This window comes from Thermobia domestica, chromosome 15, assembly GCF_964235325.1.
Source record: "Thermobia domestica chromosome 15, izTheDome1.hap1.1, whole genome shotgun sequence".
Classification (NCBI taxonomy): Eukaryota; Metazoa; Arthropoda; class Insecta; order Zygentoma; family Lepismatidae; genus Thermobia; species Thermobia domestica.
In genome coordinates this window covers 185,009,614-185,030,280 of record NC_137468.1, presented here as the reverse complement: position 1 = coordinate 185,030,280, position 20,667 = coordinate 185,009,614, and the positions used below count along the sequence as shown (strand labels likewise).

The window sequence follows — 20,667 nt, the reverse complement described above, 5'->3', positions numbered from 1 at the left end:
AGTTTTATTGTGCCATGATTTTGGACCCCTAATCTAGCAGAGATCAAGACCACGGTGGCTCAGTGGTAGAGCTTTTGCTTCTGGTGTTTGAGGTCCTTGGTTCGATCTGAGCTCGTCCCAAGTTAGATTTGTGGTGGACAAACACCATGTGCGTGGCATTTCTCGTGGTTCTCCTGTTTCCTCCCACTTTATTCATTCCACCATGTCATGTATTTCTCATCATCACCGTCTCCTTTAGACTAGCCGGCGTAATAGTGGGACGTAAAAATGAAAGATTTTTTGCTAAGAGAGACAATGATAAAGGCAGGGAATAATGATGGAAGATTTGCTGGAATGAGAATGTGGGAGGAAATGAAGATACTCTGAGAAAACACGATATTGTCCATCACAAACTTAGTTGGCCAGAGATCGAACCAGGGACCCCAGGGAGGTAAATGCTGTACCACTGAACCACCGTGCCCACAAGAAAAAATTACGTCTCCTCCCTTATCCCTCTATTCAAACTAGAAGTGGTAGAAATAAACCATTTCCGGTCTGAACGTTGATTACTAATAGAACAAAAACGGTGATAGATAGCAAGAAGCGGTTTTCTGGAATTAAATGACTTTCGAAGGATAGGTTTCCTGTTCATTATTGGAATCATGCCAGTAGGACTTATAATATTTTAAGTTTCCTGTTCGTCATTATTGGAATCACCCCAGAGGGACTTACAACTTTTCAAGTTTCGTGTTCGTCATTATTGGAATCACCGCAGTAGAACTTGTAATATTTTAAGTTTCCTGTTAGTCATTGTTGGAATCACGTCAGTGGGACTTATAATATTTTTAGTTTCCTGTTCGTCATTATTGGAATCACCCCAGTGAAACTTATATTTTAAGTTTCCTGTTCGTCATTATTGGAATCACCTCAGAGGGTCTTAGAACATTTCAAGTTTCCTGTTCGTCATTATTGGAATCACCCCAGCGGAACTTATAGTATTCTAAGTTCCACTGTGATAAATATTGATAAAGTTTGCAACACGGCTAATAATAGCATATTTGTGATTCTTTTTAAATGATTGTTTTCCTTCTCTTTTATAGCATTACAGCAATAGTTTTTAGTATCTATAATTATAAGTTCCGGCAATTAATGATTTAAGTAGTGTTGCAAATTTAAGCAATGGTTTCCGTATCTCCGAAACGGTTTGAGATATCGAAGTGCTGTAAACGGCAAAATGATTTCTGTTCGAATTGCTAACCATGTTTTCAAAATAAAACATTTCGGAAAAAACATTAAATGTTCAAGCCTTTCTAATTTCGTTCTATTCATTCGAAACAAGTAATATCATGACCATGATATCTAACACAAAGATACTTTTGATGTGTATTATACTGTCCAGCTCTGTTGTGCTGCATGTGTGATAGAGGCTTCCAAACTTTAAATGTCTGTGATACTATAACATCCTTAGTTTGCACCAGGCCCGTATCCACGGGGGGCAAGGGGGCCGGACTCTCCTAAATTTTTCTTGGCCCCCCCTAAAATTTTCATGGAAGGTTTGCAAAAAAATCTCGATTAATTCTATGTGTAAACACTAAGAATAAAATGTAATATAAAAGAGATTATTCCAAGAATTTTTCCATTTTAACTACTTGACGAACACTTCTAAACATATTTTAAAGGAGTAAAATAAAGTTTATCAGTCTTCTCGAATCTCGATATGAAATGACACAATACATATTGAAGCAAGTTTTTACGAAAAAAAGCAATATGTTCATAATACTTCATGCCACAGTTGTAATAGCGATCTGCGAGGTAGGGGACGAAGTGTGAAGTGCTTACTGCAAGCCAAATCATAAAAACAGTAGCAGGAACAAAGCGTTTATCTTTTGTCGATTGCAGTAACGGCGGTAGGTTATTGTTATTCTATTGTGTAGTTGTAGTACATACATGCATTGCAAAATCCTCGTCAACAGCAATCCTTAGATTAATTGTGGAACAATTAGTTGTGAAGCGCATTAAGAGCTCCGAGTTCCGTTAAAGGCGATTGATTCTAGTAAATTATTGTGGTGTGATATGTAAAACAAGAACTGTGGTGGAACATTCACTGAAAAAGTAATGGGTGCAAAGACTTTCATATGTTTGTTCTAGTAGAAGAATAAAGTTAAACTAAATTACCTTAATTGGATGAGTAACTGAGCAAGTGAATATATATAACGTTTAAGTTTAAGGATTAAATTCCGGGTTGTGGAGCCAGGACTAGTAAAAATTTGCAAGATTTAGAGGAGAAATTAAGTAGCAAAATGTTTTGTATTGTACTCGGAGTAAGAGATCCAGTGGAAGTAGCTAGTTTTCATATAAAAACGTTGTAAATTGGAACTATTTCTTAGTTGCGTACGCGTAATAATGTTGTAATTCAACATGAAAGAAGCAGTGATGCTTTTACTCGACACTAGATGCGTTTTACTTACATTGAGAAAAATCCGTTCTCTGGACAGTGGTATATTGTATAAATATACGGAAACCTCTTGCTTACTAAAAAAATCAGAACGGAGAATACGTTATCCATATCCTACATAGGCACTGCCCTTAGATGTTACATCATGCCGTTCAGGATGTCTTATGTCTAACATTCTTCCTTATATTACATACATATATGTATGTTACCTTCGTCAGCTATATGTTATATACGCCCATTTGTATGTGAGATCCTGTTCCCTATATTGTTTCATACGGAAAGTACGTACAGATGGAACACTTATACATAAAGTATTATAAAACATGCGTTTTCAGTTATACGCTTGCTGTACGTTAAGTCCAAAAACTTCAGGATTTACAAATGTAACATACGATATTACGTATGCCGCATACATTTTTTTCTCAGTATAACTTTGAATAACATCATAGTATTTTTTTAGTTGTTTTGGTATGTGTCTTCTTGGTATAGTGTGTAGGTGGTTCATTTGTATCAAACGAGTTTAATTTAAGATTTTAAACAAGAACTTAGTATAAATATTAAAAAAAATACAATTGTAATTGTAAACAAGTGAATTACTTCAAAGTTACCCGTCCACATAATTGTCAACAAAAATCACAATAAAATCTATAAGCATCAATTTCTACTTAAACTTTACTTATTTTATGTTTTGTTACGTTACGTGGAGGGTGTGAGTACGGGGAAGGAACCACAATTACATATTGAAATCCATTATTAACCTAAAGGAGAGACTGGCGGACCGCGCGGAGCACGGTTCTGGGTAGTTAATGGAAGTACGGAGTTGAGAGGAAAGAACGAGCGAAGCGAGAAGGCGAAGTAAAGTGGGATAACGCACTACTAGGTTTTAGGTTAGGTTATGTCTACTTCGCACTTACCTTAGTACGTACTTAGGTTTGTAGAGCTCTCCTATCTCAAGCAGAAACTCGTGAACGATTGTTGGTGGTCTTTGTTCTTTCATTCATTAAGCCATGAATATTCAAAAGATTAACCTCATTATCAATATCATGCTTTACAAATGTTAGTACTGTGAATTCACATACAGCGCAAAGACCCTGTATACTTGCAGGCATGTTTACTCGAAAATTATTCACAATCCAACCGTTCTGAACCTAGAGACAAGTACTTCCCTGTACTTGCGAATTAGTTGCGTCTATAACCGCTTATCAAAAGATATTACACATAAATTACACTTCACTTACATGTTATCAAGCACACAAGCAATCAAATTATCATTTTTTTCTAGGTAAATTTTCAAAAATTTTGATAAAAACGGAAGGGCAACTTCGCAAGTTAATCCTAAACAAGGGCCTAAGTAAAGTTGAATTTCCTTATTTCACAGTAGATCATCTCTCGTTCTTGATCTTAATGTTAGTATTACATTTGGGACTATTTAAACATATATGTTTTAATTCTAATTCGTGTAGTTAGTAATACCTTTTTAATAAAATTTACGTTTTCTTATGTAGATTACAGAATGTTAACTTAATGTGTGTGTGTAGAGGGGATAATAGAATTAAGTAGATGCAAAATACTTAAACATTCAAGAGCAGATATGATGAATTGCTGACGTTACTATTTGGTGAACTATAATATGGTTGACTCGCCCCCCCCCCTAACTTCTACCGGGCCCCCTTTACATTTTTGGACTGGCTACGGTCCTGATTTGCACTACTGAATTATAAATGTGATATTTTATGCTTTTGTTGGAAATGTTAGTTTGAAATATGTAATAATCTGACGTAGTGCCATTTAAAAAAAAAAAAAAAAAAACATAACTTTATATTGGATTGGTAACACTATTTGTTGGGTGTTTCTGTTTAGTACGTATAAATATTTCCCTCTCCTTATACTTCTTTCGTGCAAAGTTTCTCTTTTCTGCATGTTTTAGTTTTTCCGTTATCACGGTTGGACATTATATAAATGATGCACCCTCTATTGTACTGAATATATATTGTTCTTTTTTATTTTGTACACATCTTACATACATTGTTCTATATTAGCCAATTTTGAGCTAGTTTAGACTAAACTGATTTAGATACGTTTGAATATTTGGTCTAAGAAAACGTTTAGTTAAATATTGAGAATTAAAATTTTGGGTGCTGTTAATGACAAAAAATAAGGGAATAGTAATACTTGCGTAAATCCAGCAACGCCATAATTGATAAGTTTATTCATGTATTGAACTATTTGTTGTCGGACATGGTCATTTCCTTGATTGAAATCGTGAAGGCCCTCAAGCTCACACACTCTAACCTGTTTGAAATAATTAAGCACATACAGTCAAGAAAACTAATTTTTTTCCCTCAATTATAGGGCATAGAATCAAACGACATTGGTTTACTAATTCACGACACTACAACCAAATAACAAGCACTTATCTATCTCATATTTTTCATAGTAGATTACACGTATCATTCGAATTGAAATGGATTCTTTAAAAAGGAGTAATACAGAAAATTTGCTTAGTAGGCTTCAGTAAGATTTGATCTTATGATAGGATTGAGACTTGACGTAACCAAGAACAAATTGTTTACTTGAATCTAATTTTACAGTAATAGCCAATCAGCGATTACCAAAACTATCCAAAATATCACTCAAACTACCAATTAAATCAGGAATGCAAATAACCACTCGCCCGCTCGCTCGGGATGAGGAGTTCATCGGTGCAGGCGAGTTTTTAATATCACTATTCTGTATTTCAAAGGTAAGTAAATGATTTCTATTTTGGGATGTGGACTAGTAGCTTTTATCTTGGGCTAGTAAAATTTTGTTACTTATTAGCATCCCTGAATTAAATGCAAAGTTGTTAAATCCAAAGAAGGAAAGAGAAGTATTAAGATGTTCTATACCTATTGGATCTTGATGCCGTGAGAATGCCAGGGAAAGAAGCATGTTTCATAAATTGTTTCATGTACAAAACTAAAAAGAAAATGACATTTTGTGCTTTGTTGATTTGTTACTAAATCTTGAAAGTTACTGTTGATTTTGTTTTGTTTAGTTATTATGATAGATTTTAAAGTTCCACAGTGGCTTGTAGCTAAAAGTAATTTTGATTTTCTTTTACGAGGGTAATTCGGAAGAAAAACCTCTGTTTGCACACATGCTAGAAATAGCCGGGAAGCCACATAATTCATCCAAACGAAACCGAAAACTATTGACTGGACAACATCAGTCGTTTTCGATTACCTTTACATGTCATTCCTCCCTATGCCTCATGGTGATGGGGACTAAATTTGGACTTAAATAGCATATAGAGTATAACTCTTCAATCTCAGCAACCTCGAAAACTGATTGATTGATTGATTCATCGATAGATCGATCAATTGATTGATTGATTGATTGATTGATTGATTGATTGATTGATTGATTGATTGATAGTGGCATTATTGGCATGTATAACCTTAATCGTGTGGGACGTCCCTTGGCGAGCACACTATACAGGTTAGGGGTGAAGAAAGGAAGCGCCTTGGGTTCTATATGTTAGGTGCTATCCCGGCATTTGTTTGGTGTGGATGAACCTAGAAAGAAAAACAACTCAGGATGGCTAGCCTGAGAAAGCTGATACACCTTTTCGACCGAGTGTTCTCTACTATGGATCGGACACTAATATCGATGGTTTTTGATTATATTAACATCTCATCACTTCCCACTCCTAGGGTAACAAAGTAGGTACTACTTATGTGTCAAAATTCATTTTAAACAAGTCCATGTTTTTCCCGTGATACGATCATAAACAACAGATAGTTTAGATTTTTGACGTTTCAATTTTTATCCCTACTCATCCCCACGCCGATAAGGGCTGAACTTAGACTCAAACGTGATCGAGAGCTTCACTATTCATACAATCGACACTTAAAACTAATGGGGTTGGACACTAATATCGTTCGGAGATTCAAGTAAATGAATAATTGCAGTTTACTATTTATTATTATATAGAATTATATACATATAACAAAGTGAACTAAATTCATCTACGATTACAGGTAAGGGAGAAATATCTGCAAATTTCAAACTGCATATATTTGTTATTACTAGTAGTGCGGTCTCTCTAGTTTGCAGATGCAGCAGAATTTAATTTTTGAGCATTCGGGCATGTGATTTTCTCATGGCACTTTGTACTCCTTGTTAGCACACATATATATATACGTTGTATGTTTAAATTTTTGATATTGCTCCTTTCCTTTATGTCTTACATATCTAAAAATTAGTTTTTTAGAAAGATTTGACAATTGATGTCCTTACAACTCTCCTAAACTTTGACAATGTATAAGATTTGGAATTTTTTTAAAAATATATTTTGTGTCTAAATGTTGGTTGTTCTGCTCTAATATGTTACTAAAAAGATAGTAATAGAATTGGTAATAGAAGATAGTAATAGAGTAGCTAGAGTCTCTTGTAATACTCAAAATATCTTCAAAACACTTCATATGTGTATATTTAATGGCACCTTAAATTTTTATCTCCTGCATTACTAAGTAAAATATTTACCTGATAAGGATCATCATAAGTTTCTATTCCTCCGCTAGCCGTTGGGCAATCTGACCGACTGTGAAAATTCTCAGGTCCATAAGGAACTGCTGGATATTGCCTATTTTGTGGATCTGCAGTGCTTCCTCCAGTACCTACATTAACTGGATGGTCAGCAGTCATATGGTTGAGGACCAGGTCTGCATATATTCTGGAAGGTTTGAACATTAGATTAAAATTAAAATAGTATATATAAGATTTGTGATTAACTGAATTAACAACTTTGGGGATATCCGTATTTGGGATTGAAATTTTCGATTTTTGAAAAGTAGCATTTTCAGAATGTACAGTCTCTGCAGTTTTATTGAAGGACGTTTCATGTTCATACGTCATGAGATTCCCTTCCAGAAATGCAAATTATTGTGTGCTTCTGTTATATTTTGAGGCTTAAATATATCTATTTTCAGTTGCAATGTTCATTCCAGATTGTTTGATCATCCCACTCTTCTGTAATGGTGTAGTAAATATATTTTTAGGAATGCGCACGAGACGAGTCGAGACAGAATTTTCCTTACAAAATTCGAGTCGAGACACAGCTCTTCCAATAGAAAAATATACATTTTTCAAGCCGAAACATCACTTTTACAGCACATTTTCGAGACGAGACAGTCTCAAATCTTGTCTCGTGCGCATTCCTAATATTTTTGCTTTGTCGTTCCGAAAATAATACACAGATAATTTTGTTTACTATTGTTTACCATTCTGCGTTCACACTTCATTGTTTTTCTTATTAGTAGGGCAACCCAAAAACATAAAAAGCATAACAGCAATTTAGACATATGGTAGGTATCTTAACCCTACAATCACACCGTGGGGTCACCGGCGACCCCAGTGCATATAAAATGCGTTCTGCGCCAGCGCCGTTGTGAGAGGAAAACCCAACACTTCGTCTAGCTTCAGTTCGGAGCATGCTGTTGACACTGCAAGTTGCATTGTTGTGTTGGTGCGGAAAGTTCTGTGTTATTTTGAGTGCTCGGGTCATATATGACCCCACGGTGTGATTAATGAAACGTAGTTTGTTTTGAATAGCCATATAACAAATCATTTTCTAGTGGGCATTTTTTTTTTACGAATGGCGGCATCAAGGAAGTTTTCTAACCAGGAAGATATTGTACGCATTTTAGAAGAATCAGATGATGATGAACTGTTAACTGAAAATGAGGATAATGAGGAGCAGGAGGATCAATCGGAGGATGAATTTGAAGCTGATGTTGATAACGATGATGTTGCCGACTTGTTACAACGTAAAGTCATTTATGGGAAGAATGGCAGTAAGTCGTACACTAAACCCTTCCACCAAAAGTCCACTAGAACGTTGAAAAAACATTGTTATTCATCTCCCAGGGACCAAGAAGGAAGAAAAACAAAGAACCGATGCAAAGGACATTTTGCTACTGTCTTTTCCAGATGACATTTTGAACACAATTGTGATTTTTACCAATGAAGAAATAGAAAGTCAAAAGTGTGTCTTCAAATCAGATCAGAGTTATGTATCCCCCACTGACAAAATTGAATTGTGTGCCTTATTTGGTTTGCTTTATGTAGCAGGTGTTCTAAAAAATTCTCACCTGACAATAAGTGATATGTGGTCTGAAGCGTTTGGTCCACCTGCATTTAGGAGCACTATGTCAAGAAATAGATTTGAATTTCTCATAAACTACTTGCGCTTTGATGATAAAGCTACAAGGGATCAAAGGAAATCTGTAGACAAATTCGCTGTCATCCGTGAAGTGTGGGATATCTTTGTGCGTCACTGCTCTGAATATTATACTCCTTCAGAATATGTCACGATAGATGAACAATTATTGGGTTTCAGGGGTACATGCCCTTTCAAAATGTACATTCCCAGCAAGCCCGATAAATATGGGATAAAAGTTATTATGATGTGTGACGCCAAAACATCGTATATGTGTGCTGCAAAACCATATGTTGGAAAAGAGAGAAGAGATTCACAGATTGCAATTCCAACTGAATATGTGTTGAATCTCACACAATCCATCCACACAAACAGAAATGTAACTATGGACAACTGGTTTAGTTCCTGTGAGGTAGGTGACAAGCTCTTGGGAAAAGGACTCACCATGGTTGGCACTATGAGGAAGAACAAACCAGAACTTCCACCATGTGTAACTGAAACAAAAGGGAAACCAATTTATTCCTCATTGTTTCTTTTTCAGGAAAACAAAACCGCTGTCTCCTTTGTACCAAGAAAAAACAGGTGCGTAGTTCTGATATCGTCTATGCATAATCAAGAAAACATAGAGAATGAGACGCAGAAACCAGAAATAATCTTATTCTACAACCAAACTAAAGGATGCGTGGATCAATTTGATCAATACTGTCATTGAAAAACAGTTGCCAGGAAGACACGTAGGTGGTCACTCAGAGTTTTTTATGGTATGTTAGATGCAGCGGCACTAAATAGCTTCGTTATCTTCAGGTGCAATTCGGGATCTAGTTCAACAGTGAAGAAGCGTTCTGATTTCTTGAAGGCTCTTGCATTGGCACTCTGTGAAGAACACATGAAAAGGAGAGCAAATAACGAGAGGTTGCCAAAAGAGCTAAGGAACAATATTCGTCATGTTCTTGGCATCGAAGAGGAACCGGTACAATGTGTGACACCAGTTGGACGACCAGGTAGATGTGCTTTCTGTAGCCGGAAGAAAGGCAGAAAAGGAGTAGCAGTGTGTTACTTGTGTAAGAGAAGTGTGTGTGCTGAACACCGACACAACATTTGCGAGAATTGCAAAATGTAAACAATGATAAGCAATGAAAACTGCTTCATTTATGTCCATGTAAAACAATGAAAATATCAAACAATTGAAACCCAATGAAAACATTTAATATTGTTGTAATGTAAAACTCGTGTATTTTAGACTAATTGGATAATCGGTAAAGAAACGAATTATGTCAACATATATAAAATGTGATACGTGAAATGTATAAGATTATATAACCTAATAAACCTAACCTAATCTCACCTCATTTAACCTTACTTAACCTAATCTAATACATATAGATATAATCTAAAATATATACACATTTATACATAACCAACATAAACATATATAATCTAACAATCCACACATTATCTACCCTAAGTTAACCTAACCTAATATGATCTAATCTAACATAATATAACCGTATCTAGTCTAATAGCACGACTCTCCAGACTGGGGTCGTATATGACCCCACGGTGTGATACATGTCCTAATAAAAGCACGGTGTGGTTATAGGGTTAAACATGATTGTGGTTGTCTAAAAGCCAAGAAGAAACTAATTTTAAAAGCATAATAAAGCATAATTTTAGAAAATAAAGCATAAAGCATAATTTAAAATATATAGCACACACAATTCTTGGAAAATTCTGTTTAACTGGAAGCTTAGCGTATTGTATTAATATTTTGTACAACCAATATAAACGATGCAAAATCTTTGAGAACATAACAATGCAACAATGAAAAGCTTATTTTTACTTTTGTAATCGTTTCGATGTAATCCTTTGAAGTGGAGAAAAGAAAAAAAAAGGAAAAGAAGAAGAAAACGGGGTATGTTTAGTACAAGGGGTCCAGAAGCACGTAAAAAACACAAAATTTACAGGAGAAATGAGTGATGCAAGTGCTTAGACGTAACATAACATAACCAAATCTAACCTAACATAACATAAACTAACGTAAGCTAACCTGAACTAACCTAAACTAACGTAATATTAGTAGAAATAAGCGAAATTCTATGATTTTTTTTTTGAAAATTATGCGGGACCCCTACACTAATATAACATAAACTAAACTAACCTAACGTAACCTAAACTAGCCTAACCTAACTTAAACTAACCAATCCTACCCTAAACTAACCGAATGTGGACAGAAATTAGCAAAATTTGTAACATTTTTTAGAGAAAAGAGCTGGACCCCTTCTGCTAAACATAGGCCAAGAAAACTTCCCCCCAACAATGAATAGTACAGAAGAACTCCACACTATATTGTTATGTTTAGCTCTTGAAGTTGAGTGAGATCCAAAAAACGATTTTGATTTATCAACGAACTTAAAATGTTCGTACTGAATTCTGTGTGTGTGTGTGTGTTATTTGCGAATTTTTCAGTTTTGAGCCCTCTATTCGATAGAGCATCGGAGGGGGGCGCGGTGGCTCAGTGGTAGAGCGTTCACCTCTGGTGCTTGGGGTCCCGGGTTCGATCCCAGCCCCCGCCAAGTGAACTTTGTGGTGCACAAACACCGTGCTCGTGGGTTTTCTCGGGGTTCTCCCGTTTCCTCACACTCTTCATTCCACCATTTCACTCATCTCTCATCATCACCGTCTCCTTTAGCCTAACCGGCATAACCGTGGGACGTAAAACTTAAAGATTTCATTTCATTTTTTCGATAGAGCATCGGAAACTATCTCTAAGAAGTTACAGAACTCTTCGCGTCACTCTTACCGCTCCCAAGATATTGGCCAAAAAAGTTCCGATTTCGAGAGATTTAAGGATCCATATCTCGGGAACTGTAAGTCATAGAGAGATTATATTGGTGTTGATCAATACGTAAGAGGATAGTGAACATTTTGGTACTAAATAGTAACCGGTAGCCACTGGCGAACTGGCCATCGTTCCCCGCCCCCCAGATACCGTAAAACGGAGCTACTTTGACATTTAGGGTTACTTTGACATAGAGCGGGGCTACTTTGACAGATGAGCAATTCGTGCTTCCTATGAGAATTGTTGCATATACTTTCATAGATATCCTCAATATGCTTGTTACGACTGTGATGTTGACGACTAAGGTTTTTCTTTCCATTGTTACATGTAAAGATAACATACCGTTACATATGTAATTATGTTAAAAGTAAAGTAAAGTAAAAAAAATAAAGTAGAATAAAAAATAAAGTAACAATGTAAAGTAAAGCATCGTGTATGTCCAAAGTAAAAGATATTAAAAGTAAAGCTTTAGAAAAACTTGTATAGTGATGTATAATGTACCACAACACAGTAAAGATTTCGTGTTTATCAAGTATACAGCATACCGTACCTTACATATGATCAAAACAGTGTTTTATACATTTACATAAATTCCATGTCAAAATAACTCCATACGTTGAGTAACTTTGACCTTATGTAACAAATACATAAGATGTCAAAGTAGCCCCGGTGCTATTTTGACTGGTATTTCATAATTTCTTCCCGCCAAAACTTACTTGTAAAGACTTAGGTTTAGTAGTGGATGTGATAGCCTAGATACCTATTGTTATGATGAGAATAGTATCATTCACTGGTTGCAGAAAGTGTCCCGTGTACACATCTAAACTACTCCAAAATCTGTCAAAGTAGCCCCGTTTTACGGTATTGGCCAGAAAAGTTCGGATTTCGGGAGTTTAAAGAAGTCATATCTCGGGAACCATAAGTCATAGGGAGATAATATTTTGAGATTTTTTTTTTCAATTTTGAGCCCTCCATTTTGAGCATGTGTCCGTAAAACAATATACTGCAGAACGTTTTAACAGAACTCTTAAACAAAACATGTGGAAGAAACTTACAAGGGAACCTTCCGAAAATGATAGTTGCAGTGAAAGATGTGGCCTATGCCAATTAAAAGAGCTGTAACAGAGATGAGCATTCCCCCAAAAATTAGCTGCCCATAGCAATAGGTTCAAGAAATATAAGGGGTGGAAGTTCGGGAAACAGCAAGGTTGGACAAGGGGGGAAAGTGCAAATTCCGCAAAAAAGGGGGACATGGCAAAATACAATGCTAAGTAATGTATAGAAAGAGACTTGCCACAATAAGGAATAAATGGAGGCCACCAGTGGAGTTAACAGTGTTGCCAACTGCAATAAAAGAACATGTTTTGCAAAGAGCACTATATGTAGTGAGTGCAATATTCAGTGTCATGTAGAACATAAGATATGATGTGTATAATCAGTGGTACAAACTAACAAAAGAGAATAGAAAAAAACAGAAGTACGAAAAATACGGAAAGGACGAAGTTGGCCATAATGCGCCACATTTGATCACGAGCTGTGCATATTAGAATGAACAAAACAAGAAGCACCAACTATGCAGGAAATCGACGTACCTAGAGTCGAAAAGAAAAACGAGTTCCAAAGTTGGCAGCACTGACCATGAAAATCCAGACAATTCTAATATAGTTAGGCCACTCGCTTCACAAAAAGAAAATTCCAGCAAGAGGCATTAGCCTTCGCATCATTTGTACATGCTCGTCCACATTGTACGTGCAATTGTTCGATGAGACAATGGTCCAAACAGAAGATACATTTGCAGTGGGCACAGCGGAATACTGCCAATCCGTCACACATGGTACAATGATCGCCTGTGAATGTCTCGAAACAGTACTCTAGAGGTGTCGGAACCTTTGGTGGTCTTTCTATCACATATCCACACCAGTAGAAAGTAAACATAATCAAAGGCTTGATCTGCTGTGTGTTGCTGTCTGCAGTACCGCCTATATGATGTATTCAGTGTGTCCCACCTCACTCTGGGACTGAAATAGTTTCAAAGCGAAAAAAAAATGTAACACATCCAGTTGTGCAGGAATGTACCCATGTCAGCGGGCGAGAAACTTCTGTGAGACGCAAGTGCCCCCAAGTCCCCCATCATAGGGTCCCAGGGGCCAACTTCAAACTTTCAAATAGCACCATCGGTCGAGTTATATTTCTTTCGATAAATCATGGAATATGCAACAACGCATATCAGAAATATTTACTATATGGGATTTCAAAATGGCCGCCAAAAATATCTGTTCGGTAACAAGAACAACGTGCATTTTTGGCGGCCATTTTGAAATCCGTGCTTCATATTGCAAATGTTTCTTATAGGCGGTGTTGTATCTATCCAGGGAAATATCATCCGCCCCCTGTTCCCATTCGAAATGTTGCGGTTGACCCCTCGAGCCTTATGATGGGGACCCTGGGGACTTGTTTCTTACAAAGTTTTCTTGGCCCTCGACATGAGTACATTCCTGTGTAAATGGATTTGCAACATCTCTTTTCGCTTCGCAGCAATTTGAGATCACAATGTTCGATGCCATGTTAAGACACAACATATATTTGTGGCGGCCATTTTGAAAAACATGCTTCATATAGCAAATGTTTCCTATATGTGTTGCACATTCCATGATCTATCGAGAAAGGTACCACTCGGTCGCTATTGCCATTTGAAAGTTTGAAGTTGGCTCCTGGGGCCCTATGATGGGGATCCTGGGGGTACTTGCTTCTCACAGACTTTTATCATCCCCTGACATAGGTACATTCCTGCACAACTGGATCCGTCACATTTTTGTTCGTTTCTCAAATCTTTCAGGTCACAAAGTTTGGTGGGACACTCTGTATATTCCCACATACGATCCAACCATGACATAATGTTTACTTCTATTATAGGTTGTTGGCTCAACCCAACCATTTCATGTTCCCCGACTTGGCATTGCCTCAATCACTCTAGCATTGATGCATTCCGAGTGATGCCTGTTGCCGGAATTTTTTTTTTTTTTTGTGAAGCGAGTGGCCTAACTATATTAGAATTGTCTGGATTTTCATGGTCAGTGCTGCCAACTTTGGAACTCGTTTTTCTTTTCGACTCTAGGTACGTCGGTTTCCTGCATAGTCGATGCTTCTTGTTTTGTTCATTCTAATATGCACAGCTCGTGATCAAATGTGGCGCATTATGGCCAACTTCGTCTTTTCCGTATTTTTCGTACTTCTGTTTTTTCTATTTTCTTTTGTTAGATTGTACCACTGATTATACACGCCATATCTTATGTTCTACATGACACTGAATATTGCACTCAATTCATATAGTGCTGTTTGCAAAACATATTCTTTTATTGCAGTTGGCAACACTGTTAACCCTACTGGTGGCCTCCATTTGTTCCCTATTGTGGCAAGTCTCTTTCTATACATCACTTGCCAGCATTGTATTTTGCCGTGACCCCCCTTTTTTGCGGAATTTGCACTTTTCCTCCTTGTCCAACCTTGCTGTTTCTCGAACTTCCAGCCCTTATATTTCTTGAACCTATTGCTATGGGCAGCTAATTTTTTGGGAATGCTCATCTCTGTTACAGCTCTTTCAATTGGCATAGGCCATATCTTTCACAGCAACTATCATTTTCGGAAGGTTCCCTTGTTAGTACCGTACTCGAGGAAATTATGAATGGATAGATATATTACAAGAATTGTGTAATGAGTATAATAATAAAGTACATATAACAATTGGTATAAAACCTGTAAAAGTCCATTAAAAAAAATAATTCTTTTTAAGTTCGTTCAGGGAATGCTCTTGGAGAATTCTCAACTGGTTTCTATTTTAATCAAATATCAAATCCAGGCCACATAAAGCAAAATATTTAGCAACGAAAAAAGACATAATTGGCTGTTTCTAAATTCTGAATCATATATATATATATATATATATATATATATATATATATATATATATATATATATATATATATATATATATGTGTGTGTGTGTGTGTGTGTGTATATATGAATATATATATATATATATATATATATATATATATATATATATATATATATATATATGTGTGTGTGTGTGTGTGTGTGTGTATACAAATAATATCTCATCGCAAGTGCTTATGTAAGATAAGGACACCTACCTCTATCGTATTGAGAGTTAGTAAATATTTCACACATTATCTTCTCTGTCCCAAGTGTCTGTTGTGAAACCAATTTAATTCAATCTCTTAACCTGTTAATCTTATATTCTGACATAAAATGTTTGAACTAGTGGTGGCCACAAAACTGGTTTTTCGGTTTCTGGTCTCCAGAAAAACCGAAACCGGTTTCTAAAACTAAAAAGACGGTTTTTAGACGAAACCGTTTCAGTTTTTTCCAAAACCACTTTCAGTTTTTCCAAAACTGGTTCTATTTCTGATCAGAATAGTGTTTCGTTGTTCTCCAGAAACCGATTCCGATTTCACATACATATTCTTTTGTGTTTTCCAAAACAGTTTTCACCAAAATCGTTTCGGTGAAAACCGAACCGCTTTTTGGAGAAAAAACGAAACGGGTTTCGGTTAAAAACCGAACCGTTTTTGGAGAAAACTGAAACCAGTTTCGGTGAAAAACGGAACCGGTTTTTGAGAAGACCGAAATGTCGGTTTTTCGGGTTTCGATTTTTCTAGAAACCGGTTTCCGGTTTTTATAAAAACCGGTTACGTCCATCCCTAATTTAAACAGCATTAGAACTGAGAGCTTGTAACGCGAAATGTCTTTTCAACATTGATTGTTGTACGATTGACGCCAATAATGTGCCTAACCAAATATATTGAAAAGATTGGTTTTTACTTTTATAAAGTTTTCAGCAAAAGTTATAGCAGAAAATATTTCTCATTACAAATGTTTAAATATTTTTAGCATTGCATGTCTTGGCCCATGTGATATGTGCTGTACATTAGAAGGGAGACGTTGTAGACCGAAAACTTCCAACAATATTGAATGGTTCGGTGGTCAGAATTGGGAGCTTGGCATAACTGAGTTATGTGTTATGTTGCTATCATAATAACGTTCATGAGCACTATAGGTAATCTGAATATATAGACAATAAGTTGCTGAAGAATGTAGTGGATGTTTTCTCCTGCACTAGTATTTATGTACTAGAAATTTGAACGGTAAACATCACTCAAAAGCTCAAAACAAACACATAAGAATTTAAACGATGGATGTAGGTTTAACCTAATTTATACATTAATTGCCGTTGAAATTAACAAAACGTAATTTCAAATACAGGTAGATAGTGCAGCAGATAAATTGGCGAGGTAGAATATGATATTTAGCTAATAAATGGTTTGACTGTAAAGTTTCCTAATATGTCAGCCTCAACAACAATATCTTGGTGTTGAATTCTTGGGCCATGGCTACTTCGATGTAACCCGAAGCATCTTCTTCAAAAGTCCCAATTGTGGTTCATCATCGATCTCGGAGTCGGTGGTTTTGTTCAGAAAGGGTTCACATGGACCTACCTCCTTTGTCTTCTCATCTTCATATTTCGTGAAGGATTGAAGTGTTCGGCGTTGTCATGACGTCAAGTCGTCGCGTACCTCTAGTATCAACAACAAAGTAGGTAAGGATCTATACAATCTCCTTTTCAGATAACTTCAAAGTAGACGAACCTACTTCAGTACAGTAATAAACTTCGGATTTCTTAAATTAATAAAAATAAAACTTCTAATCGAATAGTGTCCCTATTTTAATAGTAGGTGATCGCTATGAGTAGGTGGTCGCTTACTTTAAGAGACTTGCTTATCATAATAATGAGCATCCCGTGGAAGCTTTGTGTCACATATTCGAATTTAAGTACGTATGTTAAGCTTTTTAATATTTGTTGCAAAAGTATTAGTTAGTATTTAAAGAAAAAATAGCCAAGCTCACTTCCTAGAAAGACAGAGATTTTAAAATAATAAACAAGAGTGAAAGTATTGAAATAGAAAATGAAAACAGGAAAATGCAGAGGTGAAGACATAAACTGATGTGTGTATATAAACTGTCTTCAAAACGTTCATTCTAGTGATTCGGATCTCTTTGGACACACTGGTCAGTTTGGTCTCATCAAATCAATTAGTCTTGCCAACCATTCAGTCTGAAAGACGTCGACAGGTCCTACAGGCTGGAAGTGAGCGAAATGGTATTCAGATTTCAAAGTTCAGCATTTTTTATATTGTTATAGAAATTCAGAAAATGCGGAGGTCTTTCGCTGACAGTTCCATGCACTTTAATTAATTTCAGTTTCCATAAGTTTCATGTGATATTTCGGGTCATTTATGTAAATACTAATATTTATCCAAAATGTATAACTCTTTGTACTAGCTAGGTCAAAGATGCACCAATAATCACAGAAAATTCCCTGTAGTACCTATAACACTGGATTGTAAATCTTTTAATTAAAGATCAATCAAAACTTAACTTTCACCGTTTATTGTTTTATACTAAGAGCACAATCTATTTAATCAATATTAAAGTTACGAAAAAGTTTTCTGAACACAATTTAGAATTCAGGAAACATTAATTTTGTCAATCCTTGCATGTAAATACATTTGGGGTATGGATACGCTCCAAGAAAGAAATACTACACCACTTTTATAAGTAATATTGTATATCATATTGAAGGTAGGAGGGTTTGACTTAAACACTAGTTGAATACGTCTCCTTTCAGAGTTATGAGCTGCTGAAAGTACCTTAAAAGTGTAAATACGAAAAGAAATGTGCTCAAGTTTGAAAACTAATGTACTTAACTCTAGCGGCGAGAAAAAAAAAACAAAATATAAACGAAATAGTAAACGAATTAGTAAACATTTTAACTACATCTCCATAGTTGCAAATAGTACACTGTAAAAAATCGTTGTGTTATTCGAACGAAATGCCTATGTGTTAACACGATTGTGTTAAAATATTAACACAAACAGGTGGTTAGAACAACTCACTCTCCATTTGGAGTTGAGTGCCAAATGCCGATAGTTGAAATGACACACAGCCTGTATGTTAAATTAACACAAATGTAGAATCTTCGGTGTTGTTTTCTGCGTGATTGCCAAATATGTTGGGCATCTAACTATAAAGGCTTATGAATTGAAGCTACAGACAAACACAGTAGAAAGAAATACTTAAACAAATCCAGGTATACGCAAAATTTCAACATGCAAACCGCGCGATGTTTTTTCAATTGTTTTACGTAGTGTCTCTGAAGAAATATGTGAACAGCGAGAAACAACGTTGTATTACTGTGTCACTTCTACACTGCACTAGAGCTCACCAAAAATGGCGGAAAACAAGTAGGATCACGAGTAAGAGGCAAACATATTATAAGGTAAGAGTTTCCTATCATTCTTGAACAAGACGTTGGTGAAGATTGTGTTTCGCACCATCAAGAAATAAATACTTCATAATAAATGTTGGAGAGGACGGCAAAAATTTTCATGAAGATTTTTAATATGAAGTGTTCTCTAGTTTAAAATTCTTATTTTAAAATTAGAATCTTCAGTAAGCGTAAGCATGCACACCACATCATTTTCCAACATATGGTTTACATCAACACCACACACGGAGTTATTCAACACCGAAATAGGTGTCGTAGTAACACAGAAGTGGAGTCGAACTAACGCCAAAAACAGTGTTAATCTGATCGTCTGACCTTGAATTTTAACACTGGGAGTGTTGAATTAACACCAAAACGGTGTTACTTATACGACTTTCACCTTGAATTATGACACAGATTGTGTTGAAATAATAAGAAAATGATGTAGAAGTAACACAGGGACTGTGTTATATTGATATTTGACATAGTGTAATATTAACACAAAATAATTAAAACACTGTGTTACTTTCTTCGTGTTGGTGCAACACCGCCACAAGTAACACTCAACACTTTTTCCCACACTATCGACCCTGACACGGTGTCGAATCAACACCGAAAATACTAACACATCCGAATTTAACACCGCTCAATACAGGTTGTGTGCTAAAAACGTAACACACCCCCTGTGTTAAACACTAACACCACGGGTCTGTGTTGAACTAACACCGCATAGTTGTAGTCACGCTGGAACTACTGCCCTGTGTTAAAATTGAGTTGAATTAACACAACCATATTTACTGTGTATAATACCAATACAATGGATTTTAGAGGAGTAAGTTGCGTCATTGACAGAAATACGTTTGATGATGAACTTCATCTTCTGCAATACTTTGTCTTGATACTGCACAACTCGTAAACATGTATATTTAGATGAATCTGTATTAACATCTCAATACTGTCTCAAACTGCATGACATAGATTCCATAGATTTCATACTATGTTCTGAGAAACCTGATTTCTCGAACACTGAAGACAATAGTTGTCAATGAACTTCTTCTTCTAGAAAAGTTTATTCAAAAATATTTGTTTATTTGAAATAATAAATAATTATCTTTCGAAGTTCTATGTTATAATTTTTGTGCAACCCAAATTTTACCACTACTTACCTGACATCCACAGCATTGCACCTTTTCACCATGTCCTGAAATTCTTGCTCATTGCCTGACCTGGTTACTAAGTTATAAGAAATAGGTTGATAACGCTCATACCAGGGCCTAGTTTCAAGGATTACATTTTCACTTGGAGGAGAGATCTGCATAAAAGATTTTTTTAAAAATATATTGTACAGTTACAACCAAAAGTGAGCATATACCACGTATATTTTTCTATTATTAATAACATCCTAACAAATTAACCAAATAAAAGACACTTTTAAACGAGAACAGGGAATTCACTTTCTGTATCACAGATTCATTCAACTCAAAATAGTAACAGAAGAAAAAGGAGATAACTAAAATCAAGCTTTGCATTTATGGTTTACCTAGGTATGATAGTCCTCTTTTTAAGTAATGAAAAAGAAGTTCTTAAAAGCATCTCTGGTAAAATTTGAATAATGACGTATTTGAATATTCTATCAATAAAGTTTGTGAATTTCGTCATTCATCTATTACGAAAAGTATATTAGGTTAAAGTGATCAAACTAAGGATGTTATAAAATAGAGGATCTGCACATATGATTCTTCATCCTATTAACTCAATAAAACCAAAAACCAACTGAGAATCGGCACGTCTGATTGGCTACTCTCGTTTCCACCATGAATGTTGTCTCAAAACATTGCGATCTTAGT

The 20,667-nt window shown here is 35.8% G+C and overlaps 1 protein-coding gene across 1 annotated transcript in view; it reads right to left on the bottom strand.

Moving 5' to 3' along the window:
* The window catches only part of LOC145671754 (alpha-amylase-related protein-like), an 80,685-nt gene that overhangs the window by 56,605 nt on the left and 3,413 nt on the right, over positions 1 to 20,667 (bottom strand). Inside the window, exons 2-4 of the mRNA XM_081740960.1 lie at positions 19,987 to 20,132; positions 6,962 to 7,151; positions 4,611 to 4,726 (exon numbers count right to left, since the gene is read on the bottom strand). Of these exons, the coding sequence (XP_081597086.1) occupies positions 4,611 to 4,726; positions 6,962 to 7,151; positions 19,987 to 20,132 (452 nt within the window). The remainder of the gene's footprint in view (positions 1 to 4,610; positions 4,727 to 6,961; positions 7,152 to 19,986; positions 20,133 to 20,667) is intronic.